The 27,248-nt window shown below is 48.0% G+C and overlaps 1 protein-coding gene across 7 annotated transcripts in view; it reads right to left on the bottom strand.

Annotated features, from left to right (window-relative positions):
- Positions 1-2,465: 2,465 nt before the first annotated feature.
- The window catches only part of GASK1A (golgi associated kinase 1A), a 29,266-nt gene continuing 4,483 nt past the window's right edge, over positions 2,466-27,248 (bottom strand). The window contains exons 1-6 of one of the 7 annotated variants that reach the window (XR_015276161.1): positions 19,953-21,040; positions 16,260-16,382; positions 15,887-15,990; positions 13,282-15,321; positions 5,180-5,307; positions 2,466-4,325 (exon numbers count right to left, since the gene is read on the bottom strand). Coding sequence is in view for 3 of the 7 variants with exons in the window: in XM_023919300.2 (XP_023775068.2) it covers positions 15,111-15,321; positions 15,887-15,990; positions 16,260-16,382; positions 19,953-20,945 (1,431 nt within the window). In the remaining 4 variants the exon portion in view is untranslated. Of the gene's footprint in view, positions 4,326-5,179; positions 5,308-6,722; positions 7,217-7,325; positions 7,432-12,795; positions 15,322-15,886; positions 15,991-16,259; positions 16,383-19,952; positions 21,041-27,248 lie in introns of those variants that run through there. The other 6 variants (XR_015276165.1, XR_015276162.1, XR_015276168.1 and 3 more) reach the window with 6 other exon arrangements.

Genomic DNA, 27,248 nt, shown 5'->3' with positions numbered 1-27,248 from the left:
GGAGGCACTGGTGGCCATCTGGCCGAGGTTTTCATGAAATGCGTCTGTTTTTTTGTGGGATTTTCACTCCAAGAAACATGGAGGAGAGGGATGTGGCATGTGGGGGACTAATCTGGAGTGAATTACTGGAAAATCTCTATTTCTTAGGTGAGACACCAGCGGAGCTGTAGATTGAAGCCTTTTGTTTTAGCTCAGGACTCCAAGATTTGCTGTTTGTACAAATCCTCTTCCCAATCCTGCTCCTTTGTTTCAATGTTTCCATTACTTTGTCCTTTTTATTTGCTCTTCTCTAGATTCCATCTTCTGTTTTGCCATTAGAAGATGAAAAATTTGAGCTGGACTTCAGGCAGAGGGGAGCAGGGGGAGAGCTCCGTGAGAAAACACCTGTGTCTCCAGCTGTGGCCAGGAAGCCCCTGACAGCAGTGCTTCTGCAGGACAATGGAAGATGTGTGCTTGCCCTCCATGTTTCATAAAATATTTTTTCATCTATTCCCTTCTGACAGAGAAAGGTGCTTTCCTCTACACATGAATACTTTTCAGTTTCAGAGCCAGACAGCTGTGAAAAATCTCTTTCCTTTCTTCTTCCTCCAAATTCCTTCCTCAGGATGGTGATGGTGCTTCAGAGGAGCGATTTGAAATGCCTTTTGCTTAGGGGGAAGAATGGGATTCAGTTGTCTGGGAGTGAGGGTTTCAGATGCTTTGGGTTCTTTGTTCTTTTCCCACCTCTCACTTGCTAAATTTTGGGCAGGAGGTGGCTCTGTAGGATATCCCCTGGTTAATGCTGATGCCTGGAAGGTGCTGTGTCCTTGGAGAAAGGGGACAAAGAGACATTGGTGCTGCAGCTCCAAAGGACCAAACACCACAGTCACATGTCCCAGCCGCTTCTGTGAGAAGCATTTTGTTTCTCTGACAGCTTTTCCTTCCTCCACAAAAAACCCCCAAACAAACAAAACCAAACCAAGCAAAACAAAAGAACCAAACTCCATTAGGGGGAATTTTTGATGAAATATCTAAATTCCAGAGCTATCTTTCCACTTTAAACTGCTTTTGAAACAACTTTCAATAATTGATTAGGGTCTAGAGGTGGGGGTTCTGATTAAACAGTGGTTTATTTATACCATTTTCCTTTTCCCAGGCTACAGGAAGGGCTGGGAGATTGGTGGGGCTGACCTGATAGTACTGATAGTACCTGTCTAGCAGTGCAGAATTTTCAGTGGAAGTCTCAGGGCAGCCTTTTCCTCTCAAAACTGTGCTGCAAAGCTGGTAGGCAGAAAGAAAACTACCAAATAGCAATTAGCTCCATTCTCTACATGGCACATTTCCCTTCTAGGTGTTATCACCTTTCATAACAGGGACTTAATTTGAATGTTCTCCTCAGAAAAAAAAAAAAACCAAACATATTTTTTGCAGCCCAGGTTTGGGAAACCTCTGACCAGCAGAGTACACTTACCATAGCAGTGGTGTAGGGAAGGGTGGCAGGTATGTAACCCCAGGCTGTGATGGACACAGCTGCCGATGTGGTTTTTCCCAAGATGGGCACCATTGCTCTTACCCTGCTCCTGCTGAGTTAATCCTTATCCCAAAAAAAGCAAGAGCATATTGGTGGCCAGTTCGATGCATCCTCACCACTAGCTCAGGTGAGGGCCACCTAGGTAAGCACTACACACAAATAAACGGCACAGTTCTAGGCAAGGATTTTGGCTCTCCTTTCTTAGCTCTGTTTCAAAGCAGTAACATTTCAGGAGAAAAAGACCCACAAAACTACCTGCATGGAGCAGTAGTGCACCTTGGTTTGTGCTGCTCCAGGCCAGACAAGCTGTTTACCTGGAAACCCTGTCTTCTTGGTGGAATTAAAGAGTATTTGAGTATCCCACATACTCTGTTGGAAAATAACATCACCATTAGGTGATCAACAGCTTCAGGAGCAAGCAAACATGCTTGAACACAGCCAGGTGCAGTCAGTGCATCCAGCTGTAGCTGCATGGAGCTTTTCCCCTTTTTATCCCTGTTCTGGCCTGACAGCTTTTTTCATACCCTTTGCCTTCATGTCAACAACCACACGGGTTGCAGTGGAATGAACAGAAATCAGGCCCTTGAATGTCATTGCTTACCGGGAAGGAGACCAAGGCAGAGCTCCATGAAACACGTGTGCAGTGCTGCAGGCACAGCCACCTTTGCTGGGGCTCTGCCATCATGGGGGGCTCCAGCCACCTGCACTGCCCTGGGAGCCTACTTACCTTTGTATGGATATACAGGAGGGGAAATCTGACAGTGACTGTAAAAGGGATCGGTTTATAGTGGAAGTCGGAAGCTGCCTGATTCACAAGGGAACCTGTTCCTCTCCATGAAATCTAAACAGACTGGAAATGCATTTAGGCTGAAGTGTTTTGAAATGACTTAAAAGTGTAAACTATCCATAAATGCAAACTAATTGCAAATCTACAGCTTGAAGCAGAGGCAACAAGAAGCATAACCCCAGTGCAATTTATTATAATAGGTTTTGTCTGTTTCCATTTAAAAGCATTTAAATAACCACACTGGTACTTCTACGCCCACCTGATGTGCACCTGCTGCTACCCCAGCCCAGCTCTCCAGCTGCCAAGAGCTACAGATATTTCAGATATTTCTCGATGAACAGTTTCTTTAAACATCCTGCCTACTGGAAGCCATGGTCCTAGAGCACATCAAGCGATGAGGCTCAGGACTGCTTCACTGATCTTGATTTAATTGCTTGAAACCAGTCATCACCAAGACCAAATTGCCATTGATCACTTGGAGGTGTGGCTTGGGGTAAATAATTTCCCAGTTTAGCTAAGAAGACAGCTAAAACTCTGCCAGAGTGGGATCCCACATGTGATGGCAGGGCTTCAAAAGAAAATGCTGCTGACAGTAGGCTCACTATGTTTTCCCATTATCCAAGCTGCATCCGTGGTGACACCAGGGTGATGCTCCAGGGCCGAGGCTGGGAAAGAGCAGGGGGTTGGCACACGATGGTGGTTTTCATCTGGTGTCCCCTGCCAAGCCCCCCAGGTCGCCTTGTCCCTGAGCTGTGAGCCATTTTCTCCTCAGTTAACTCAGTTTGACAGTTCCAGCTGGTCCCAAGCCATCATAATTATTGCCATGTCTTTCCCGTTTCTCTCCGGCTTCCAAACACGTGCCCAGGCTTCTGCCAGCTCTCATCAGCCACTCCCCTGGTGCCAGCAGAGTAGCAGCAAGCCAGGGAAAGGACCAAGTGGGCTTGCCCCAGTGGTGCAAGGCCAGGCTTTCCCAGGTCTGGATGGGACTGGTGCATCACCTCCCACCTGAGAAGTTTGCTCTTGGACTCTGCAAAAGTGGGATTAAAGCCTCTCTGCATTTGATGTCCTCTTTCACTGTTTCCAGGCCAAGTTGAAGGACTGTGAAGAACCTGTGGGTGTGCTGGCCTATCATTTACCAGAGTTGTTTCCTCCTTGAGGTGTTTCAAGCTCTCTACCCAGAGAGAGAACCTCTGCCATGCAAGAGGGTTATCTCAGTGCAGCCACTTATGTTCCCCTTTATTCTCCACGTTTACTTTCTTTTCTCCCATCTTCAGAGACAGTGCAATGAATAAAAAAAGACACCTAGGGTTAAGGTGTTAAGCAGGTGTAGGGTTAAAGCTAAGGCATTAAGGGTTTCATTTGAGAGGATTGTTAAAAAAAATTGTGGAGTAGAATATGTTTTGCTCTGTTTTGCTAAAATGGAGATAAAAGTCTGTCTACACTCATTCCATACCTGGAGCTGAGAACTGCTCAAGAACTTCTCTGCAGGCATTCAAAGACCTGATTTATGACTAACAGGTTTTAGGGGAAACATTTTGTTCTACCTGATGGCAAAAGTGAAAGATTAAGCCCTTCAAACTCTGTCTCTTCCCAGGCACATTAAGGAAATGAACATTTTCCTCTCACGTTTGGGGGCTGACATTTCAACATCGAGTTCAGCACTTGGGTTTAAGGATTTCTTTGGTGTCTGGCTGGGATTTTATTGGGGTTGAAAGACAGAGCTTGTGAGTATTTTATTAGCTGTTCCTTTACCTTTGAAGGAAGCATCTATTGTTTATTAGTTTAAGAGAAGTACAAACAATGCATTGAGTTCTTGTTTAATAACTTCCCCCAGTGCTCCAACACAATGGCAACTTAATCGCAGTGTAGGGTCCTCTCTGGAGCTGGAGAAGATTCCAAAACCATGGGAAAAAGCCATGCAAACCTCCATCCCCTTGGGCAGGAGAAGCCTGTGACAGAGATGGTTGCAGACAGGCTGTGGACACTGGTGGTGGGGTCTTGCAGAATGTCAAATAATTTTGACTAATACTTGAATATGTGAAAAAAAAAAAAAAGTCTGGTTCTCCTCATGGATAACTCACAAGCAGTAAATTAAACATTATTTTGCTAGGAACATCTTGCCTTGTACATTTTGTCACATGTATCTTATGTACATTGCCACCTAGAAGCTTAGTTGTTGGCATGTGTTTGGTACCCACATCTCTATAAAATCCGAGGAAAATAAGCAGTGAAGAGCCAGAGAGCTTTTAAAAGAGGAATGCTTTACAGAGGAAAAAAATACAGCATTGAGAAGACATCCAGCAGATACTTCTTCTCTTGGGCTAGTTATGGTTTAAGATTTATTTGTTATGGGAGTAGTGAAGTTGGACCCAAGCTATTAATCCAAACCAGAGGGAGAGTGTTCAGCTGAGAAATACTTTCCACCTGCCAAACTTCCCCCAACATGTAGAAAAGCTGTTTCCCTGCTCATGCAGTTGGGTTTAGCTGTACTTTCTGTCTCAAGAGACCTATGATTTTTTAATTTCTCAGTGGGATTTCATATTTAAATTCTCTTCCTTTGCAGAGGACGAAAAAAAAGGAGAAATCACAGTGCTTGTGAGAAGGACCACAAGTGAAGGATCTCTTGGAAGGATATAGGACAAAGCCAGCTTTGGTGAGGGCTCCCTGGGCCCTAGTAAGGTGATGGTTCCAACATCCTACAGACAACACAGTCTCACCTGGAAACAGGTGTGACCCCTCAGTCCCAGCATCCTCATAACTGACACTGGGCTGAGCATCTGGATCAGGAACAAGGATCTGGGGAAAGATTAAGGAACAGGAAGACAACAGGACTTGAATAGAAATACTTGTTTAGCCCAAGGATTTTCATTTCTTTGATTCACCTGGAAAAGCTGCAGCAGGCTCATTAGAAACCAGCTCAAGAATTGATTTAATCTGCAGTCTCCTTTGCTCTTCTGGAAAGGGGCTGTTCCACCATCTCCCCACTCCAGTCTAGTTCCACAAACACTACCTACAGAACAGAGATGGGGGTGGTTTTTAATGTTTAGGTTACCTATTTTTAAAATATATGTGTATATATATATATATGTTATATATATGTGTGTGTGTGTATGCATATATGTATGTATGTATATGTATATATATACACAGATCTCTTGGTGCCTCATTAAGGTGTTGGCTGAATGAGTCAATCTTGAAGGAAAAAGATGGGGAATATTTTCTCTTCCTGTCTAAGTGCTGATTACAATGAATCCCAGCACTGTGGGGGGCTTATGCAGTGGAGCCTGGGCTCTCCCCATCAGCTGGGTACCACACTACCCCTTATTAGCCCGTTTTTACAAATAGGCTTTGATGCCCTTAGTTCCAAAATTTGCTCATCAGACACCTCATACCAGCCTCATGAGCCCTGCCCAAACCTTTAGAGAGCTCCAGCCCAAACATCTCCATGGAGGTACTGTACAGAACAAGTCCCTGAGGGTGTGTAAGGGGCAGGAAGGTGGGGGACAAGGGGACATTTCCTTTGCTGATTCCCCATTAAATGGTTTCCACACAAGCCATGCTGCCCTTGTGCCCTCACCCCATTCAGTTCATTAATGTGTGGCCCAGCTGCAATCTCCACTGCTCTGCAGAGGTCGGGCAAAAAGATTTTGTGCAAAATGAATGATGGCTGCCCCAACTTGTGTGAATGAAGGATGCAGGTTTGTTCCTGCAGCGCATCAGAAGATGCTGACAGAAGGCACTTTTCTTCTCCTGTACCCTTGCAAGAGCTTAAATTTGAATGGCATCCCATTCAAAAAAATAATGGCAGCATCATTATAGTCATTAGACTTGGGGTTTGATGGGCTGACAGGACTTATCCCAGGATACGACTGCTGTAAGCACCCTATTGTGGTGGGATGATACACAGGCTGGGAGGATGCACTTCTTTCATGTAAAATGGCAGAGGTGAGTGACCTGGGACAGCTGTGAGGAGCCATCCTACCTGGCAAATCTCAGTTTTGAGGATGGAGGAGAAGGGGCAGAGATTTGTTTCAAAGCTTCCAGCAGGTAACACTGGGGTCTGTCTGCTCTGCCCTTGCGAGTTCCTCTGATGGGGGTCAAAACTTGGCAATGCCAACTAATAAATAACCATGTTTTCAGAGGCTTTGCTAAGCTGTTTTTTGAAAAACAAGTCCACAGAGGCTGTAGATAAAAGAGCTGTATCTCCCCACAGACAGGCTGTGATCAGCCTTGCCATTTATGCTTGGAGGGTATTGCCTTTTTAATAAACCAACATGATTTTATGGTATTGTTTTCATATAAGGAAGAAGAAAACGAACTATTGATTCTTTACTCACAAAGAGGTTGCTTTGCAGCCTCCCTGTAATACCTGCAATGATTTTGCAATATATAATGATTTGAAAAAAGGGACAAGGACAGTTCACCTGTGCTTGTGACCATCCTCGGCAGCGCACTTTTATTGTTGCAGGAATACACCATTTGCATTACAGACCTGTGTAAGGGCTGTACAAAACCAGAGAGAGTCAGATCTTGTGCCATTTCCTTCCCTGGCTCTCTCCCCCATGCCCACAGCAACCTACTGCAGCAGCCCTTGGAACAGATGTGTTATCCACCAGGCAAGCCTGTGGCTGCTGTGGATCAGGCACCGGCAGCGCCGGAGACAGCAATTCCAACACCAGCACCTCTGCAATCTGTGTCTTCAGTTTTCATGGACCAAAACTGGAGCTCGGGGGTGCCTCTCTTGGTCCTGACTCAGTGGTGTCCTTCATTTTGGGAGCCTCTCCACCCACACTGGCTGCAATACGCTGCAGAGTGAGCATTTTGGGGAGGGAGGTCAGCTGGGAGGTGAGAAACAGATCTGCACTTCCCTGATCAGTTCAGGCATGGCCTAAGCTATTTTCCACCATCAGCCAGGAAATCTGTGAGAGGGGAAGAAATTGCATTTCAGCCTCCCTGGTATGAAGCTGGGGCTCTCTAATCACTAACCTATCTCAGAAATGTAAATTTTGCAGAGTAACTCCAGCACACCTGGTTTGCAGCACTCAGCTGGAGACAGACCTCTCCCTGAGATGATTAAAATCTGATTTACAAGGCACAGTGGACAGATGGCATCTGTTTTCTGAGTCAGTTGTCCCTACAGAATAAAAGAGGCAAACTTCAAGGCCGCAGCTCTGCAAAGACAGAGAAATTATTGCCCTTATCCGTGCAGGTGCCTGCACTGACACATCAGCTCCCACCACGCCAGGGCTTTAATCCACCAAGCCAGCAGGTACCTGCTTACCCTCCTTCCCCTGATGTTTCCCTGTTTCCAAGCCCTTTCCCTACGCCTTTATGATTTTTAGCATCCCCTAAAGCTAATGTGAGGGCAAACCAGGAGGTGAACAAAAACAATTAAAACAGAAGACAGTGCCTGGCTGCTTTGTGGAGTGTGCAAGAGGCAGCTCCAGCAGGCAGGGGCAGGGAAGGGATAATGCTGCAGGCATAAAAATGGCAGTGTCTACCTAGAGCAATCAAAATGCCTCAGGAAGATGAGATTTTTTAGAAGAGTAAGTGCAAAAGCATCACCAGGTGGGAGAAGCAGAGAAGGACTGAGCAGGTTTTCTCTCTGCACAGCCTGGGGCTGGAGTGGAGCCCCAGGATGTGAAGCCACGTTGCCCACCCAGGGGCTGTCACCACAGAAGCACGGCTGTGCCTTTTTGGAGCTTTTTCCCCCATCTCTTGAACTGGGATCCAGCTTGCAAAGGCCATGCCCAGCTGAAATAGCAATATCTCCCACACATTGTTTGTTTCCTGTTTCTGGAAGAAGAGTAAAAATAAAGGCAAGGAAGAGGCTGCAGCTGATATGATGCCCCTGCATGGGCACTGAGTGCTACCCTCCAGTTAAGCTCCTCAGCAAATTGCTCTGGCCTTCAGTAGAAGCCTTTGATCTCTGCCCTCTTAGTTTACAACTGCAACTCAAATGGGCAGGACAAACTCTTCCTGAACACCTAATTATGGCTCTTTCCATGTGATGCCATGTTTCATGATCAGATAATAACACAGGGAGTATCTGACCTAGCCTGTCCATTCTGTGCATTGATGTTGTGCCACCTCTCCCCAACACTCCAAATCAAGTAAAACCATGCTGAATTGCCTTAAATTTAATATAATCACTAATTCCCTGCTCCCAGACTATTTACTGTTGGCAAGGAGCAGAGCTGGCAGACCCTGGTGAACTGAACAAAAGCTATTAAAAGAGATTTATTCCAATTGTGGCAAATCTCAGCCTCCTGGTATCTTGTTGGCACCTAGATGTGCCTCCTAGAAGCCCAAATCTGCAGCTCAGCTTATTAGATCCCTTTTTTTTCCCCAAGATTTAACTCAAACAAGCCAAGAACTTGTTTCAGGGAAGGTCTGGGGAATTAACCTCCAATTGTTTATGTACATAAAGAGCCCTGGGATGTAACATGCTTTGCTTACTCCAAGCTTTCCCAGATGCCCAGAATGTGCAATTAAAACCAAACAACATACAAAAATATGGCAACATTTACTGTGTAGCCTGCGCCACTCTATCCACTCACCTCATCCTCAATAAAAACCCCATCCCTGCTTAGATACAGCCAAACATGAAATCCAAGGGAGCAAAACTCACTCAAAAAGCAGGACTGGAAGAGGTGGTACCATAGCTGGTCAAGCAGAGAGCCTGGCCAGCAGCACCATGGAGCCATGCCCACCTCTTGTCAGGGAAACACCCCTGCTTGGGCACATCTGTTCCATTTCTATGCAGTCAGGACTCAGGTTTTCCTTGGGCTCTTCCCTGTACCTGGCTTGAAGCCCCACCATATCCATTTGGCTGGACTGGGAACAGAATTGAACCACTGTCTACAGAGAATTTCTCTGTGCCTTCCCAGGGCTGAGCACCTAGTGGGAAAAAAAAAAATCTTCGCCCATCCCTTTCAGGTGCTTCCTGAAGGCATCACCACACGCTGCCTCCTCCCGACAGCTGGGGGAGGGCCAGGCAGCCCATTTGCTGCATTAATACCTCTGCAGACTGACATGTTGGTTCCTGGTGCTGGCAAGACAACTCACAGATTGAAAGAAAAGAGCTGATGTCTCAGTCCTTGCCTCTCCTCACCTCTCCTGCCACATGAGCCTCCCTTCTGCCTGGTGATGCAGAGACATCACCAACTACAGCCTCCCATCCCAAAAGGGAGTAAAATGGTGAGTCCAACTGCCTAACCTGGAACTTGGACAGGGACTGAGGAGGGGGAAAAAGCTCACGTGGTATCCAAACCCAAGCCACAGTCAGAAGTTGGAGGGACATGCATTGCCTCACCACCCTTTGCATGGGCAGCACCCTGCCTGTGGCTGGCAGCAGGGATCCCCAGGGTGCCAGAGGCAAAAATCCCTTTGCACCCACATCATCTTTTGGATTAGTGATGCTGGGTGTGGCCCAGGGGAATAAAAACTGTCTCAGCTCAGAAGAGGAGGAAAAGTGAGGCAGGTCCTTCAGTCAGGAGTGAAGCAAAAAACCCAGGGAAATTCCCAAGGAACACATGGTGATAGTCTGGGGGTAGAAAACTACTCCTGTTTGGGAGAGGCAGGTTCCCATCTTTGGCTTGCCTTGCTTCCAAACCAGTGGATTTCAAAGCCCCAGTGCATGGCCGGATTTGTGTTATCTGCCTGTTGGATGCACACAGCTCTAAAGAGATGCATATTCTTAAAATCCATCCCAGGGATGGCTGCAGGGCCTGTTCAAAAAGTCCTGAACTTTATGAGCTCTCTGGAATAGAGACAATCCTACCAAAGCAGCAGCTATCTAAAATAGCTCTAGGGAAAAACTCCTGGATTTGACCACCATTTGAGATCAGTCCAAAAATCCTGTGGGTGCTGTGCACCTGGGTCCACATTTGGGTCCACACTAGGGTGGGAAGAGCCCTGGGGGCTGTGGCATTTTGTTCTTCAAGCAGCCACTTGCTCTGTCTTTCTCCCAGCATGGAGTAACACTCTGCTTCCATAAATCTAGATTTTTGTTGGAAAGAGAATAATGGGGGGCAGGGGGAGGAAGGTGGTGCTGGTGAAGAGATATAAAGCACAGCTGGGCGGATTAGGCTGCAAAGGAATTAGGGAATTAATGATGCTTTAGCAGCTTGAAATCTGCCAGTCCAGAGATGAAACTTTTAAGACGCTCTTGGCAAGCACCGGGAAAAGACAGCCTGTCGAGCCAATGCCACCTGCTGGAGACAGCACTCTGACACCAAGATTCATGGTACCAGTTAAATTCATGGTTTTTAGTCATCCTTGTACGCAAAATCCCTCTTCTAAAGCTTGAAAATGTGAGCCCATGCCTGGCAGGGCAGAGACCTCGGGAACCCATAAACACAGCCCCTCTGCCATCCCCTGGAATGTTTAGTTTCTCCCAGGTTCCCTGTCTCCTCTCTTCCACCTGCCTTATCTGTCAGGTAATTATCCTTCCAGAGGTAATTGCTTCAGGAACCATATGGGATCCATAAGCTGCTGACTCTGGGAGATTTTTTACAAAGAATCATAAGACCTGTACATTATTGCTTATATTAGAATGATTATCACTGGTGTAAAAGCAGCCAAAATTGCCAAAATAGGTTGCAGAAATGGTTACAGCAGCACAGACAAGGAGACAAAGTTATCCTCTCTGAAGTCTTAGGGGTTTTTAACTGGGAGGAAATCATATGTTCACAAGCTCAAAGGAGAGTTACAGAATAAACCCAGACTTAAGGGGGTTTGGAGGGAAGAAGGGAAGTGAAGCTTCAGTGTGAAGATCACCCCTCTGGGATTTGGGAAGCAACCGCTGACAATGAGGCAGATCCAGAGGGGCTCAGCACTTCCCTGTGTGTGTACATGGTGGTTATCTAATAAGCCATTTCTTAAGCTCCAGTGATACTGCTACTTATATCATAAATTCAATGACTTTCACTTTACTGGCCATTAATCTGCTTCTTTTCCTGACAATTTTATACTCTTTTGATAAACTGTTTGTCTAACCACACGGAAGAAACAATGTCAAGAGCTGTACCTTAGGCGTTCGCCCAGCTAATGAAGAAAATCCATCACAAGGAGAGTTTATCTATTGCTTTTCTGGATGTAAATAAAACATCAGGCTAATTTACTTCCATTAATCTCAAAGACTGTTGCTACAACAATAGTCCTATGTCAGAGCAGACTTTTTTTTCCCTTTTTCACATAAATATTTAAGTAAGTACTGAAAGCATAAATAAATTGTTTTCTAACAGCCAGATTATTTTTATATCCAGAGATTTAACAATGAATTTGGATTTATTTGCTAGCTTTTGCCTTTCAGGCAGCAGTCAGCCCATGCTGCCCCTGTGCAGAGTGGGGATGCTTGGGTGGGTTTAGCAGAGAACCCTGTGGGGTCTCTGAGCAGCACCTGTGACAACCCATCCTTAAGGGGAAGGAAGCTCAAGGGTGGGTCATCGCCTCACAGCCGAGTGCCACCCCACTGGTGTCACCCCTGGACACCGGGTGGGTTCAGTGAGTGCTGGGGCTGCTCTGCGAGGTCCACATGGGGCTGCAGAAAAGACTACTTAGTGTCCTGTGTCCAGCTCAAGTGTCCTGTGTCCAGCCTTGAATGCAAATGGGCATTTAGTTTATGGAGGGTGAGGCCAGCAAAGCACTAGAGCAGGCTGCTGGGGATGCCTGGGGATCACCAGCTTTGGGGGGTTAAGATCAGGCTGAACAGGAGCAGTGACACGGTGCGTATTTGTATGCGTGAGTGCGTGCGCTTGGCAGGTTGGAGCCAATCTGGCCCCTACCCTCCAACCCCCAGCCCTATTTTCTGCCAGCTGAAAGGCTGGGCTCAGCCAGAGAGCTGCTAAACACAGATCATGTCACTCGGACCACTGCAGAAGGAAGCAGTTCCCTCCTGGTGGAGCTCTGCGGAGGTGCATACCACACTCCCAAATGCTGTTCTCGTTCTAAGGTGCCGAGGGTGAGCAGGAGGGTGCCGCAGGGATTCCCCCCAGTCAAGGAGCCCCTGTCTCTCTACTGCTTTTTCCCTTGCTTAGTTGTTGCTACTGCTTTCTTAAAGACAAAGCCATCCTTCAGCCAGCATCCTGCAGCCAGCTTGGACCATCTTGTTTTGCAACCACACCCCAGCACAATCTGGGATGATGTGCAGTACAGTTTGGTAAAACAGCATCCCTGCTCAGATGAAATCTAGTTTGTCAAGCATGGCCCCACATGAATATTTATAACTATAATATATAGTAGTCATAAACATAAAAATAAGTTTGTCATAGGAAATACAATATGTTGATAGCTGGGACAAACCCAACCCAACACAACATGGTAAAGGCTGGTGCAAACAGTCCACAGGATTCCTCAGAACAGCCATGACCACAGTTCAGAGCCTGAGCTGGTTACATAGGCAAGCCCATGGAAAAATAGACTAATTAGAGAAGATTCATGATCAGTCTCAGCAAGATCTTGGCTTTTGCTTCTCTCATTTATCCATACATGGTTCTTTGGTAAATCATGAGGGATTTTTATTCACATGTGTAACTGCTTACAGATGTTCCCACATGTGTTTAGCCAGAAAACTCATGTTACAACTAAAGAAATGCAAAAAAGCCCCACTACCTTGTGCAATGTTAAGGTCAAGCAGATGCAACCAGAGGCAAGGTAAAAGCTGCTGGTCCAGCTCAGCAATGTCCACAGCTTTGGCCAATGTGCAGAGCCCCCACCTGTCTCTTGATTCTCGCTGAGAACATGGGAAGAAAACCTCATCTTTAATGAAATTTCTCACTTTAATGAGAAAAAGCAAGACTCTGACTGATGCTGTACATCATAGCCTATGCACTTGTTACATCACAGTTTTTCCCAGAGTATTTTTTGGATTTCTGCTACATTTAGTATCCTTTACTCTTACATAGCCATGCCTGGGTACGGCTTTTCATAGGACCCAGGATGAGTTATTTTGTTCTCTTTCAAGCTTACAAGCTAAGCTCACCTCCCAATAATAAATTCCCACGATTCAAGCTTTAAGCAGGGTTTCCATGACCGTCATCCATCTCATGGCACAGCAAATGGGGTGATAATTCACGGGGTGGAGAGAGTGCTGGGGGAAAGGCTCTCCCTGGCTAATTGGAGGGCAGGACTCCAGGAACAAGATGATGGCACTTTGGATGCTGCTGTGCCTGTGATGCTGAGTGCTGATGCTTCCTGACAGCACTTGTGCTTGCTTGTTGATTCATGTCACCCACGTCTCACTTCATCCTCTCTTCAGCAAGAGGGAAAAGGGGAAAAAAGGTAATTGCCTGTGCTTATATCTACATGGGTGTTAAAGCATTCCCTTGCAGGCTCTCAAACTGCCATAGTGCTGAGAAGGATGGAGCAGGGAAGGTATCCATAGCCAGCTTTTCCCCTCCCACTGCATTTTGGAGCTGTGTTCTCCAAAGCTATTGCAATGGGACAGCTGCACCATGGTGCAGCTGGCTACCCATGCCAACCTCACTGAGACTTTCCAAAGGCACAAGTGAATTGGAGTGCCTGAAGCATGGATGCTCTGCCTGTAACACTGGAGAAATGGAGGCCTTTAAAAAGCCTTCTGGTGTGAACCATAAACTCACAGGCCAAGAACTGACTGCTCCAGGCAAACACTGACCACATGCCTCAGCTGGGAAACACACTGCAGGGAATGATGAAGCCCATCCCTGCATCTTTTTTCCTCCTGTTCATTTTGGTTTTGAATTATGTCTCATCCCTGACACTTGAGGACTTGCCTAGCTGGGATGCTGCTGTGCTTCATCAGAGTGGGCTGCTGGGCAAGAGCCTGAGGGGTGACAGGAACAGGATGGGCTCTGCCGGAGGCGCCAGCGTGCTCAGAAAGCATTTTGCGCTCGACTGCCTTCTGCTAAAATAGCCTGGCATTTTTGTTAAAATGTATTCCTGCAAGCCTGGGGAAGAGTTACATGCAGTCATTCCCAAAGAGAGCAGCCAGGAGTGCTTTTCAGAAATGGGGTAGTTTTGCCTTTAATCCCCTGACAGTGAAGGGAAAGAGTGAACGAGAGATTTGAGTCTTCCAATCCGACACTGATAGCATTGGCAGCAGCCCAGGCCCACTGAGGCATGTGCATGGATCATGGCATGTGGCACACAGCACTGGCTCTAACTGGGGATGGTACCATGGGCTCCATGAGGGCAGCTGCTGCCCAGTGCTGCTGAGTCCCAAGGTCCTGCCTAGTCTCAGCTTCAGGCAGTGGCTCACACTCACTCCGAGGCACACATCACCTCTTCTGCAGGGGGAAAGGCAGAGCTCAGCTCCAGTGTCTTTGTTTAATCCACTTAGAAAGCTCCCCTCTGCTTTCCCCTTGCCCCTCTGTCTGGGATGTTTTGTAAATAGCGAAGGCAACATCAAAAAGCCCAGTACAAGACATTGAAGGGGTGCCAGTGACTTCTTCCACTGCTTCTTTAAGTCTTTCCAGGGTCCCTGACAGCTGTCCAATTGTCCAAGCCTCTGGTTTTCACAGTTGTTACGTGTGTGAGTAAAGGCACCCAACAAACCGCATGGATGTGCCCTTCCTTTGAAAATCCATGCTGAGACCGTAACTTGATGACTGCTGCCTTTCTCAGGCAGTTGTGGAGACATCTCCTCCCCATCTTTCCTACTCCCTGTGATTCCATCTGCTTCTCCAGATCATCCTACAAGATGAGGGGAAACACCTTGTGGAGAGCCAAGCACCAGGACAGAGCCTCCTAACGTCCATGCCGAGGGCATGAGGTACATCCATGGCTGCTGGGATGTGCAAGGCAGGCGTTGTGAGCCAGCCGGAGGTCGGTTCAGCGCAGTGAGTCCTCAAACACTGTCAGGTTGTGCTCTTGGATGTGGTGGAGCAGGATTTGTGCCCGCCTGTCAATGGTCCGGAGCAGGGGTCTCAGCCCCTCGGCGCCACCCTGGCTCTCCCAGAGCTCCTGGTCCAGGTGCAGGGACTCCAGCAGCAGGCTCTGCAACCTGCCCGACCGCAGCGTGGCCACCGCCGCCGCTGGGAAGCTGCAGCGGAGGAGCAGAAGAGACAGGGAGGGAAGGGGTTATCCAGGGAAGGCTGAGCAGAGAGAAAGGGAGCAGCGGGGCACTCGAGCAAAGATGCTTCAAGAGGAAATGCACGTCTACCCAGAGGAATGCAGGACCAAGAGCCTTCTGCTTAAAACTCTACCCGTGGTGAGTATGCAGGATAGCTCCATCAGACACAGACCCAAACAAGTTCCAAATCAAGAGGCCTCTAGCATGCCAAAATGCCTCGTGGGCAATGGCGCAAGAAATGCTGAAATACCTGATTATTCATTATTTTTGTGCAGCTGCCAATTAAAGAAGGGAAATAGGCTTTGGAGCCTGCCATCAGCTACCCAAAGCAGAATAAAGAGATAGTTTCAGGGCAGGGGCACGTGGGATGTTTTTGTGAGCCTAGCCACCTACCCTGTCCTGGGTGGGAGATGGCCCTGATTCAGAGGGATGCCCCATCAGGGAGGCCAGGAGCAGCAAGAAAAGTGAGCACACACAGGGCTGCTGGACATCCCGTGTGCCAGCTCAGCCTTGCTCAACACATGCACATTCCTACCTGTCTATGCCTTGCAGGAGCCTGAAGTTGAGCTTCTCCTCAGGGTGCTGTGGCCTGCCCGCATTGTCGATGAACACCAGGCGGGACGGTGCACTCCTCCGGACCTGCCAGCAGGATGGAAAGGAGAAATTTACTCAGTGCAGAGTCACCAGTGTGGGAGTTTAGGCTGCTTTTAATGCAGTGAGAAAGCCTGAGAGTATTTGGGGGAAAGCAGATGCCAATGTCTATGTCCCTCCATGCCCAGGCACACCTCCCACCAAGGACCCAGCATCACCATGGGACATTCCCTTTGCTACCACTTCAGTCTTGTAAGTGCCTCCCAGGCATCTTCATGTTAGCTCCAGAGCAGCCCTTGGACAGCAGGAAGACATACCAGGATGTGGACCAGGACCAGCTCTGCTGGATTCCGGCACTTCTCGTGGAGCATCTCCTCCACACAGGGCTCAGAGGGATCAGGCTGAAACCCACAGCAGTAGCGGTCCAGGCGGTCATGAACCTGCAGGAGGCATTTGGGAACCTTAGCAGGGACATGTGCCTGGGGTGGGGAGATGCTGATGTGAGCTGTTCTTGTACAGAGGAAAAAAAAAACATTTCTAGGGATCCTCAGGAGACGTGCAATGGAAAAGCTGCATACACTGGTGAGTGAGAGGAATGGAAGCACACATGCAAAACCCCTTTGGCATTAAGAAGGTGATGACAAAGGTGATGGTGACAGGCTTTTCTGATGGAGTTCAGATACCTGGTACCTCCACATTCTGAATCTGCACAGAGTGAAGGGGTTGTGCTTCCAGCTGAAATGAAGGGAAGACACACATGATGATGAATTAATTAAAAAAAAAAAACAAAAAAACCACCAAAAAGTACCCAAGGAAACCCAGAGGCTGAAATCTAAAAAATAATTTATTTTTCTGAGTCCCAGTGCTCTGTATGATGGTTTCATCTGGTTCCTGTCACATATGCAACCTTTCATCCATCCCTATGGTAACCTGAGCAGCTCTCAATGGAAAGATGAATGGAAAAGTATTGGCAAGGGAAAAAGCAGTCTGTGAATACACAGAGCATGCCTGACATTTAAGTTGGGCCATGGTGACTTGTTTTAGCTACATTTGTGTTTAATCATTTGCAGGTGCTGCTAAGGCTCCATGTCATCCAGGCTGTCAAACCTCCTGCTTCCCATCCCAGTTCCCTGCAGAAACCCTGGAGCTGCTTCACAACTTCCAGTGTTTCAACCACACCCTTGGAGGAATGAAGGGCTTTAAAAAGACATAAATCTCTGTCAGACCTAGCCTCAGTATTTATGGAGCTTCCTCAGCTTTGTCAGAAGCAGCTGGTACATCCTCTGGGGCGATTTGTGGGGCAGACAGCACCTCATTGGCTGTCAACAGACCTCCCCATGGCTGTGTGTTGACATGACCCCGTAGGGGAGCTGCCTCACCTCCTCCTGATCTCAAGCCCTGTTTACAAAAAAACCCCCATATATATATATATATGTATATATATATATATGTATGTATGTATGTATATATATGTGTATGTATATGTATATATATATATGTGTATGTATATATATATATATATATATTACTCCTTAAAATACATATGAAATATATAAAAATATGGATAAAATAAAAATATTTTCTGGTTGCAAAAATGTCCAACTTGCTGATTTGTTCAGCATTGCTGGTGCCAGCCCAGGAGTCAGGGTGCAAAGAGGCTCGTGGAGCCGCTGGGAGGGCTGGAGCAGATCTCAAGTGAGCCAGAAGGGATCTACAGGTGACAAGGAGTCAGAAGCCAAGTGACCCACAGAGTCTGACTATGCCCCTCACCCTGGCAATTAGCACAAGTTACCAATTACAGCTGTGCTTTCACAAATAGTTCAGTCTGAACCCAAACACTGACCAAGCACTGAAGAAGATGCTGCAGAGAAACACGAATTGTGATGTCCACGGCCATTCCATTAATAACCCTTTGAGAAGAAGGATTAGTCCCACACTGGAGGCCCTTAAACCTCTCTGTTGTCTGAGGTTTAATGAAGCACTCAGGTCAGTATTTCTCCACTGGGAGACACTCTGGTTAAAAAGTGCTTGAGCATCTTGTCACAAAACACATGGAAACAGAACAAAATATCACATTTCCTCCACACATCTCCTCAGTCTGCCTACTGGAGAGCTCAGCAAGCCAGTTTCTCTCACCTGCTATGTTATTTTGCAGGCTGCACAGAAGGTGAAGACAACCTGAGAGAACTTACAGAGACATTAAATAGGCTCAGCGCTCCACTCACCCACCCACGAGCACCTGTGAAACCAAGGTGGATTGGTGCTGAACCCACAGAGGTGTGAGGTGGAGGCAGATCTGGTGCCCAAGTGGAGCCCCAGGAGAGGGACCAGATGGCTGTGGAGATGCTGAGAGTGCCCTTACATGCTGACAAGCCCTCTCTCCCCTGGCCCTCCCCTGATTTTTTGGTATTAATTTATTGTTTCCAGAGCTTATAGAGCTCTAATTCATCAGAAGTTTGGTATTATTGCTAGAACACAAATACATGAGCCACACTTCCAATCCAAGCTCAAACACTACCAGAAGCTCACCTTCAGCCACTCTTACGCCCATCCTGGGCATCCAAGCAGGGCATCCCCTTGTGTCTGATAGGTTTTTCCAGTTATGATACAGTCTGGGATGGCTTCCCCTAGAGAAAGTTTCCTTGCTCTCTCTCTGGCTGGGAAGAGGATGTCCCAGGGATGTGGCTGCAGAGTCGATTTGGTTTTGGTCCTCTCTAAAGTGCAGGATAAAGCCATCAGCAGCTGCCCCTTTTCTACCAGGCTCAGCATTTTGGCCCCACTAAAACTTTGCACATAGTGGGGGGGGTTCCCTTATGGCAGATATGAAGAGAAATCAACATATATGAAGCCAAATTTTAAGAGAAATTGAAGAAAACTACCAAGATTTCAATGCAAATGTACAACAGGGCTCAAGTCTCACAACTACTTCCCCAGCAAGGGTGTGAGATGCTAAAGCCGTTTCTGAAAGATGCTACTCCACTTCTATAATATCCTCTTTACCTTTATGTGACTTTTCTGCATGGGAGGATTCCATTAGAATTATTGAGGAGAACCTGTGGCTTGCCCTTGAATTTGTTATTGCACTGCTTCAGCCCTTGAGGAAGAACTCTCCTTAGAACTAGATACTTTATCCTACAGTCTCAGCCTTTCCACTGCACTCAGTGGTATTTTGGCCTGGGGAAGGGAAGGGGATTGGTTAATCTTCTCATTTCTCTGGTTGTTTCAGCTAAAATATTTTGAAGCTCAGCCAGAACTGCTCCACCTCTGACAGCCATAGTTGTAAAAAAAAGAGAAAGAATAAGGAAAACATATTTTAGTAGTTTGGAGTTTTTTCCTTTCTTTTTTTTTTTTTTTTTTTGTATTAATACTTGTCCTTTCAGGCAGTTTTCTCTTGTCTGATAACCAGCCCCCAGGTACCTAAGCAGGCTTTCTTTTTCTCCACATAAATCACTTTCCCCTCCTCACAGCTGCCCTCCAAGACCTGATAACTCTCTGGGATACTGTTGTAATCCCTTGTAGCAGCAGGGTATGATTTTCCAGACAGAAGATTAAGTGCTATTAATGCCGAGGAGGAGGAAGGCAGTGCTGTCCAAGGCAGGGCTCCTTATTTCCAGCGCCAGCAGCACATCCCTGAATTTGGATGTGACAGAGCTGATGCAAACATGCTGTTTATCCCTAGAGATGCCCTAGGGATGTCTCTAGGGATGCCCCAAGCCTCTGCCAGCACAAAATGCACAGCAGAAAGCTCGCCCATGTGAGGACAGACTCACCACAACCTGCCTGTGTTTCCCCTGCAAGTCCCAAACATGGACCGTACTCAGGCCAAAGTGCTTCTGCATGAAGTTCTGCTGCTCTCCAACAGCTGACGAGGGGAAATTACATCCCAAGAAACCCACACAGCCTGTGCGACCCCGCAGAGCAGAAGGAGACCATGGTCAGACAATACAGGTGCAGGGGAACCTGGGTGCCACAGCTGATGGGACAGGTGGCCTCAATCACCACAGCCCTACCTGGAGCAGAAAGTCAAAGAGAGCCAGGCGGCTCCACTCGCTGGGTGGGATGCTGGCGCAGGGAGCGTCCCTGGCCACCAGCATTGGTCTGTGGGGCTGCAGCATCTCCTGGTACTGCAGCCATCCCAGGGCACACGAGTTCTGGTCGTTGTTTGCATCCTCCAGGTGCTGGAGGTCAGGGGCCCACCAGATGATGGGGCGCAGGGTGCCGTCGGTGTAGCTGTAGGGCAGGAGGCGGCTGCTGAAGCGCCGGGCCACGGCGGGCAGGCTGCGGTTCAGCCCCAGCACCCTGTCCAGGTGGAAGGCCAGCACCTCGTACAGGTCCCCGGGGCGCTTGATGAGCCCACAGCGCCCATCCTGGCAGTCTCCTTCTGGGCCGGCTGGCGAGACGTCCCCCTTGGCATCCCCCTTGGCATCCCCCACTGCTCGCAGCCCCACTCGCATGATTTGCCCGTGGGCAGGCACACGGGTTTTGGAGACCACCTGCCCAGTGGACAGCAGCCACATCTTCTGGAGGTCGTCAGCAGAGAGCCACGGGGGAGTGTCCCTCCTCACCCCCCGCCGCCTGCCCCGGCCCGGGGCCTGCTCCTGCCGCAGGCGAGTGCGGGCCATGGGGAGCCTTTCCCCGTAGGCTTGTCCTCCAGACAGCGGGGCAGCCGCTTCCCTCGGGGGCCCTGGCAGGGACGAGGCCGGCAGTGGGAGCAGGGAGTGTTCTTGCGGCGGGGGCAGGTGGGTGAGAGCCAGCAGGGCCAGGGCCAGCAGCACCCCCACGGCTGCTGGGGCTGGGGCCTTCATCCCCGTCCGTCGCCATGGGCGCTGCACCTGCGGGGACAGAAGGGTGAGATGGTGCTGGAGCGCTGCTGCAGGCAGAGCCCTCGGTAGGGTTTGGTTCAGAGAAGCAGCCCCTCTGCTTGTGTGAGCCCTGCAAGAGGTATTCCCCAAGGGCTGTCTGCCTCCACAGCACTGGAGGAGGAGGGTTATGGCTGGTGCCATGATTTGTGCCAGAAATTAGCTGCAGTCCCTTCAGAAGCAAATCAGAGCAAGGCCTCGTTCCCCACACAGAGGTTGCCACATCTGCAGCGCTGAGGTACAGACTGACCTTATGGGCAGTGAATTTTTCATGGTCAAATATTTTACTTTAAAGACTCAAGAAATGAAAAAAAAAAAAAAAAAGAAAAAGAAAAAATACCAAAACCAGAGTAAATTAGTAAATTCCTGTCTAGCTGTGAACACTTTCCAGTTCCTAAGAGGTTTTGTATTTCAGACCTTCCCCTGGGCACCCTCACCGGTTCTATTCTGGTTGCACACTGAACCCATAACTTGAATATCTCAATTCTCAATGCTGAGACAAGGCCTCTGGAGCTCTGCCCATTGCTGTATCCAGCAAAAGAAGGCAGCTCCAAGTCTCAGTCAGAACCTGTGACAGGCTGTTTTTTAAAAAAAGGATGCAAACTCTTGAAGGGCTGGAACACCTCTCCTGTGAAGACAGACTGGGAGAACTGGTGTTGTTCAGACTGGAGAAGAGAAGGCTCTGGGGAGAACTTACAGCACCTTCCTGTGCCTAAAGGGGCTTACAAGAGAGCTGGAGAGGGATTTTTCACAAGGATATGAAGTGACAAGACAAGGAAAAAGGACTTTAAACTGAAACAGTGGTTTAGATTAAATATTAGGAAAAGATTCTTAACTGTGAGAGTGTTGAGGCATTAGAACAAGTTGCTCAGATAAGCTGTGGAGGCCCCATCCCTGCAGTGTTCAAGGCCAGATTGGATGAAACTCAGAGCAACCTGGTCTAGTGGAAAGTGTCCTTGCCATGACAGGTAGGTTCAAATTGGATATCTTTAAGGTTCCCTCCAACCCAAACCCTTCTATGAGTCCATGATACAATCTATGCTATATGTGAAACCTAAAGTATTCTGATTCCCAGCACTCAGGAACTGCCTTTAAACAGCTGGGGCTGCCCTAAGCACAGAACATTCCCATTTAGGCTGAAGTAGAGGGCAGTGGTGGAGCAGCACTGTGACATTCTCCAAGCCAATCCAGTCCTCGGACCATGCTGCACCCATGCCTTGTTCACTCAGGTACTTGGGCAGCCTCACACACTTCAGGAGGCTGGAGCCAGAAAAAGCATATTGGTGCCATTTCTCTGCTTTCAACAGGCATTTCCAAGCAGCTCAAACCCACATTGGAAGTCAAGGCAATGGTCAAGTGGATACATTTTTTTACAATTATTTATTTTGGAAGCACAAGCATATCCATGGCAGACACAGCAGGACAATATATTGCCAAAGAAGGGATAAGAGACTGTTTATAAGAGGAAAAGTTTGAAAAAAAGAGCTAAAAAGCTGGGGAGGTGAGAGCCAGCAGCCAGAATTACTTCCAGAAAGCAGCTGGGCAGGCAAAAGCATTTCCAGCCATGGGCTTTTAGGACCACAGTCTCCCACTGACCACAGGAACCCACCACCAGCACAACTCCTGCCCCACAAGCAGCTGCCCCAGGCGACCCCAGTGCATGAGCTTATGAGCTAACACAGCACTATTCTAAAATTCTTCAGGTTTCATGTCCTCATCTTGGGGAGACTGCTTCAGACAGCCCCCTGGTGAGGAGCCACATCCCTTGCAAAGACACTATATCAGCTGAGGTGGGTAAGAGGAGCCACTGACTCACTGGTCTCAGCCATAGGGGTGCTCCTTTCATGCCTCCCTTTCAAGGGCTGAGCAGATTTAATGCAGTTTATAAGAGCTATTGATGGTGCACTCGGAGTGATTCAGCTTTATAGCTCTCACTTAATTGCTCCTCTCCCAGAAATACAATGTAGTGCAGCAAAATATATCTGCTGGGCTAAATCCTTTTTTCAGACAGGGTTTACACCAGCCTCTGCCAGGAACCAGGGGCTGTCTGCTACAGGGCTTTGGGAACTGCCAGGGGACCTCTGCTTTATCTCTTCCCAGAGTGGAAAGGACCTAGTCCAGGGTGAGCCTGTCCAGAGAGGGATGTCCTGTCCTAGATCATAGCAGGGTTATTCAAGGCTTGGCATTAGCTACATCAGGCACCAAACTACATGGCCAAATCATTGTCTTGGGTGCCTTTCTGGGGAGGGGATGAGCACAAGCACCCCTAAGCACCCTGAGAGGCAGCAGGACTTCTGTCAAGTGGCTGGTTCTGATGCCTCCCCAGCTCTCTCCCATTTGGATGGGATATTTATTTGCTGTGGAACCACAGGCAACGGCAAGTGACACAAGCAACATCCAAGCTCGGCTATTCAAGACCTTCATGCCCTGAATTTCAAGCAAATTCCACTGAGTGCAGACACACATTCTTTCTCAAACACCTGCAAAACATGTCTGGCCTCCTGAGCAAGAGTTTAGAGAAGGTGCAATGTCTAAATCCTAGTTTAATTGTAGTAAAATAACTCTGTGGCATACAAAGGGCTGATCCTGGTATCCTGATATCCACACTCCTTTCAAATCATCACTGCAAGTGCCTCACAATCTCTTCCTCTGGCCTCAAAGTATGCTGAATTAACAGCAGCGATACCTATGGAATAAATCCCAAAGGATAGGGGTAACTGTAAATCTCAGTATTCCCATCTGCATCCAGCCAAGTCCCTTCCCAATCTGTGCTTTCTCGGGCATGTTTTCCCAGAACCTCCCCTATCCCACCCTTCTGGAGAGACACAGCCCATCCCTCTCTCACCAAAAAACCCCTCAACCCTTTTCTTCAGCATGGAGGATTTTCAGGGTGATTGTTTTTGTTATCCAGCTGATAATAACCCTCTGGTTGCTTATACCATCTCTGGGTATCTGAAAAGCCTGTCTGCCAAAAGTATCCTGGGAGAAGAATGCATGTGGGAGCCACATGCACAACCTTCAAAACACTGCAGGAAAAATCCTTTTTAACCCACAGCAAGAGAACAGAGTATGCCAAATGGATGACAACGATTGTTGGGTTTTTAATGTCAAGTCAGTTTACAATCCAAGTGGTTAAGGAATCATTATTGTCCAAAACCACTTTATCTTCCTTGTCAGTGAGCTCAGGTTTGGGCACCACAAGTTAGAGCTACATTGCTTTCCCACCCTGAATTTGAAACCCTGGGCTGTGAACTTGGGCAAGGGCCAGTTCAGGCTCCCCTCCCCAGCACCGTTCAGGGTTTCCCTGCCACATCAACAACAAAAAGAAACAAAAAAGGTGCAAGTACAATCTCTGTGTTATTTCTGGCGGCTGATATTGCAAATTTAATAATAACCTAGGTGATAAAACATTGCATAAATAATACTGTATTTACAAGCCCTGGGTAAATACTTTTCCAAAGAGACTTTCTCTAAGCCAATGCTGTAAAAAAATGCTGCAGTTTAAGCTATGGCTTCGATTCAGCCCAAAATGCAAACCATACGTACAGCTCTGCTTTGCCAGGCTGACATACTGACAGTACAGCATGTCTTTGCCAGAAATTAGGTCCTTTTCCCAGCAAGCAAAACCCATAAAAAGGCTTAAGAGAGGTACTACTTGTTCCAGGATGCCAATAAGTAAATAATATATATTCTCGCTCATCAGAGAGACATACAGCACAGCCCAGACTCTGAAGGCACAGTAAAGAGCTGTGCAACTTTGATGCTAGGAGATAAAACTTTCTAAGTCTAGTTGGGGATGAGGTGGGGGAGGGTTATCCTTGACACTGTATTCCCAGGACGCTTGAACCTTGGCAGAATTTGAGGCAGAGAAGCCTGTTTTCAATTTCTTTTCAAAGTGCATCAAATTGGTTTTGTCGAGCTTGAAAGAAAAGAAAAACAAACCCCAAACTTCATTATCCAAGAATGTAAGAAACAGCCCTGAGACTAGAAAGATGCCACGGAAATACGTGGCTGTTGAAAACTGGATTGATTCCTGCTTTCCTCTGGCATTGAAAAGAGTCCTCTTGCCCCTGCACCGGCACTACAAGGCTCCTTCAGCAGTAAATCCCACTATCCCAAAGAGGTGCCCAAAGGAGCCAGGATGGCTCAGCCATGGCCGTGTCACTCTTGGCCACCTGCCTGCCCTAGACTGCCCAGCTCAGAGGACTTTGCCAAAGGCAACGTGCCAGTGAGCAGGTTAAAGGCAGACCTGTTCATTTATGTGGGTGCACACTGAGCAGGGTGCAACACACAGGGCTGTGCTCACCGTCCCAGCTCCCTGCTCGCTGCCCGCCCAATGAACCGCAAAACCGCCCGGGCAGCAGGAGGTGCAGCCTGCCGTGACCAGTTTCAACAAAGACTGCTTGAAAAACAATTGGAAAACCTCCTCTGCCTGCCCCCCACCTCTGGGAATGTCTCCAGAGCCTTGCACCCACACATGTTGTTCACAGCAGCTCCTGGTGCAATGGGAGAGCGGGTGCCTCAATCAGATCTGGGATTGGATCAGCCTCTTCTTTTTCATATTGTGCAGGAGGTTTTCTTGGTTTGTTAAGGGCATGACATGTGGGCTGGAGACCCATAACCATGCTGAGGACGTGGAAGGAGACAAAACCGCTCCATCCCTGGAGTGACTGGGCAAGTCTGAGCGGAAGGAAATGCTTGGCAGCGTCTGTCACCCATCATTCAAGAGCTGAAGTGCCTTCCTGTATTATCCTGCTCAGGGAAGATAAATGGCTCGCAGTGGGAATTTACTAAAGACAGCTATTAAATGATGATTGCCAGTCCCAAAGGTAGCTCTGGCTCAGAGTGGCTCCCCAGGAGGGCAGGTCTGCTGTGTTCCCCCAGCACATGGGGACAGCTCCACCAAAACTCACCTGCACCCATATCGCCATGGGGCATGAAGAATAAGACAACCCTTCATCTGGCCTCATGATCTATCAAAGTGGCTGCAATTCCTAGCAGACCTACACCAGCTTTCTGTCTGGGTTTTTTTCCTCCAGAGATGAAGGCTTTATTCCTCAAAAATGCCCTTCCAGAGGGGAAAACCATGACCCTACTATATTTCAGCGCTCTGCAGACACCCTGAAGATCATCCCACTTGGTTCCAGGACAGGGATGTGGCAGGTAGCCCATGCCTGTCTGCTCAAGGTGATCCTCCAGCCCCACTTCCACACAAGTGGCTTGGAAAGCTCAAGCCAGGCACTGAGAAGGTGGGAAAGGGGACTGCTCCCATAAAGCCTATGAAATGGAGTCACGGCAAACATTGGGTCAGCTGAAGCTAGGAAGATGGAAATGTGACACATCACCACATGGTGCTGGGTCCTTCCCTGCAGAGTCAGCAAAGTCCTCAGAGCTGGCACACAAACTTCCCTACCAACATGTCCAAAATCAAACCAGAAAATGACTGAGTTAAATTGCCTGGGATGAAACCTTAAAACATGCTGTACTTTGCTAAATGTTGGACAGTCTGCAAAGCTTCTGGGATCATTTATAGCCTATGTGCGAGACAAGCAGGATTTGCACTAGCAGAGGGCAGCACTCTGGCAGCAGCATAAATGGATGAAAGAGTGTTGGCACTGTTCAGTCTGAGCATTGACTTCAAAGGGATGGTGCCAACACACCGCCTTTAACTTCTCAAATAATGTTGCCTTCACAGTTCTTCCCAGTTATCACTATGGCCTTGGGGCAGCAAATTATAAAAACCTGGAAACCTTCAAGCTCTACAGCCTCTCTCTAGTAATAACCTGGCGTGTCCTTGGCTCCAGGCCCTGCATCAGCCCCTCGAGCTTTTTGCTTCCTAGGGATGAAATGTCCTGTTTCTTGACCTAAACCTCCCACCCAGACTGACTATTTCTGGTTTTTGAGAGGCTCCTTGCCGTGGAGGTTCTTCTCTGCACAACCATAGGCTGAGCACAGCCCTTTCTCACACATCCATCATCCAAAGGACCATTTTGATGAACAAAATTTTGAGCCATAGCTTTAAACTGCTCTGTTTAACAGTGCTATTCCCATTGCACTGTCTGCTCCCCATTATGTGTCAAAGAAGTACAGCAGAAACACAGGGCTTGTAAACTGTCCCTCTCCAGGAATATCTTACAAGAGTGGCAAGACTCCCAGCATCCCAAATCTCCTGTTCAGTATCTCTGAAGAAGGAAGACCTGGTGCAGGAGTCAGAGGACACACCTTGAAGGAAACAGATGGCCAGCACCTGGCTGGGGGACACCACACCTTGGGGTGCAGCTGAAGCAGTCAAGGTCAGGGATGCTGCCTGGGGGGACCCAGAGAGGACACAGACCTTGTCCTGCACCTGCAGACTAAAGTGTGGACTAAAACCCTGCAGGGTACCAGCAGGGACTTTCTTGTCCTGTGATGATACCGTCCTTACCCCCAAATCATGTGATTTTCACT

The sequence above is a fragment of the Cyanistes caeruleus genome, chromosome 1, assembly GCF_971803275.1.
Source record: "Cyanistes caeruleus chromosome 1, bCyaCae1.hap1.1, whole genome shotgun sequence".
NCBI lineage: Eukaryota > Metazoa > Chordata > Aves > Passeriformes > Paridae > Cyanistes > Cyanistes caeruleus.
Note: the sequence above shows the minus strand (reverse complement) of the source record. Positions and strands in the feature narration are given on the sequence as shown.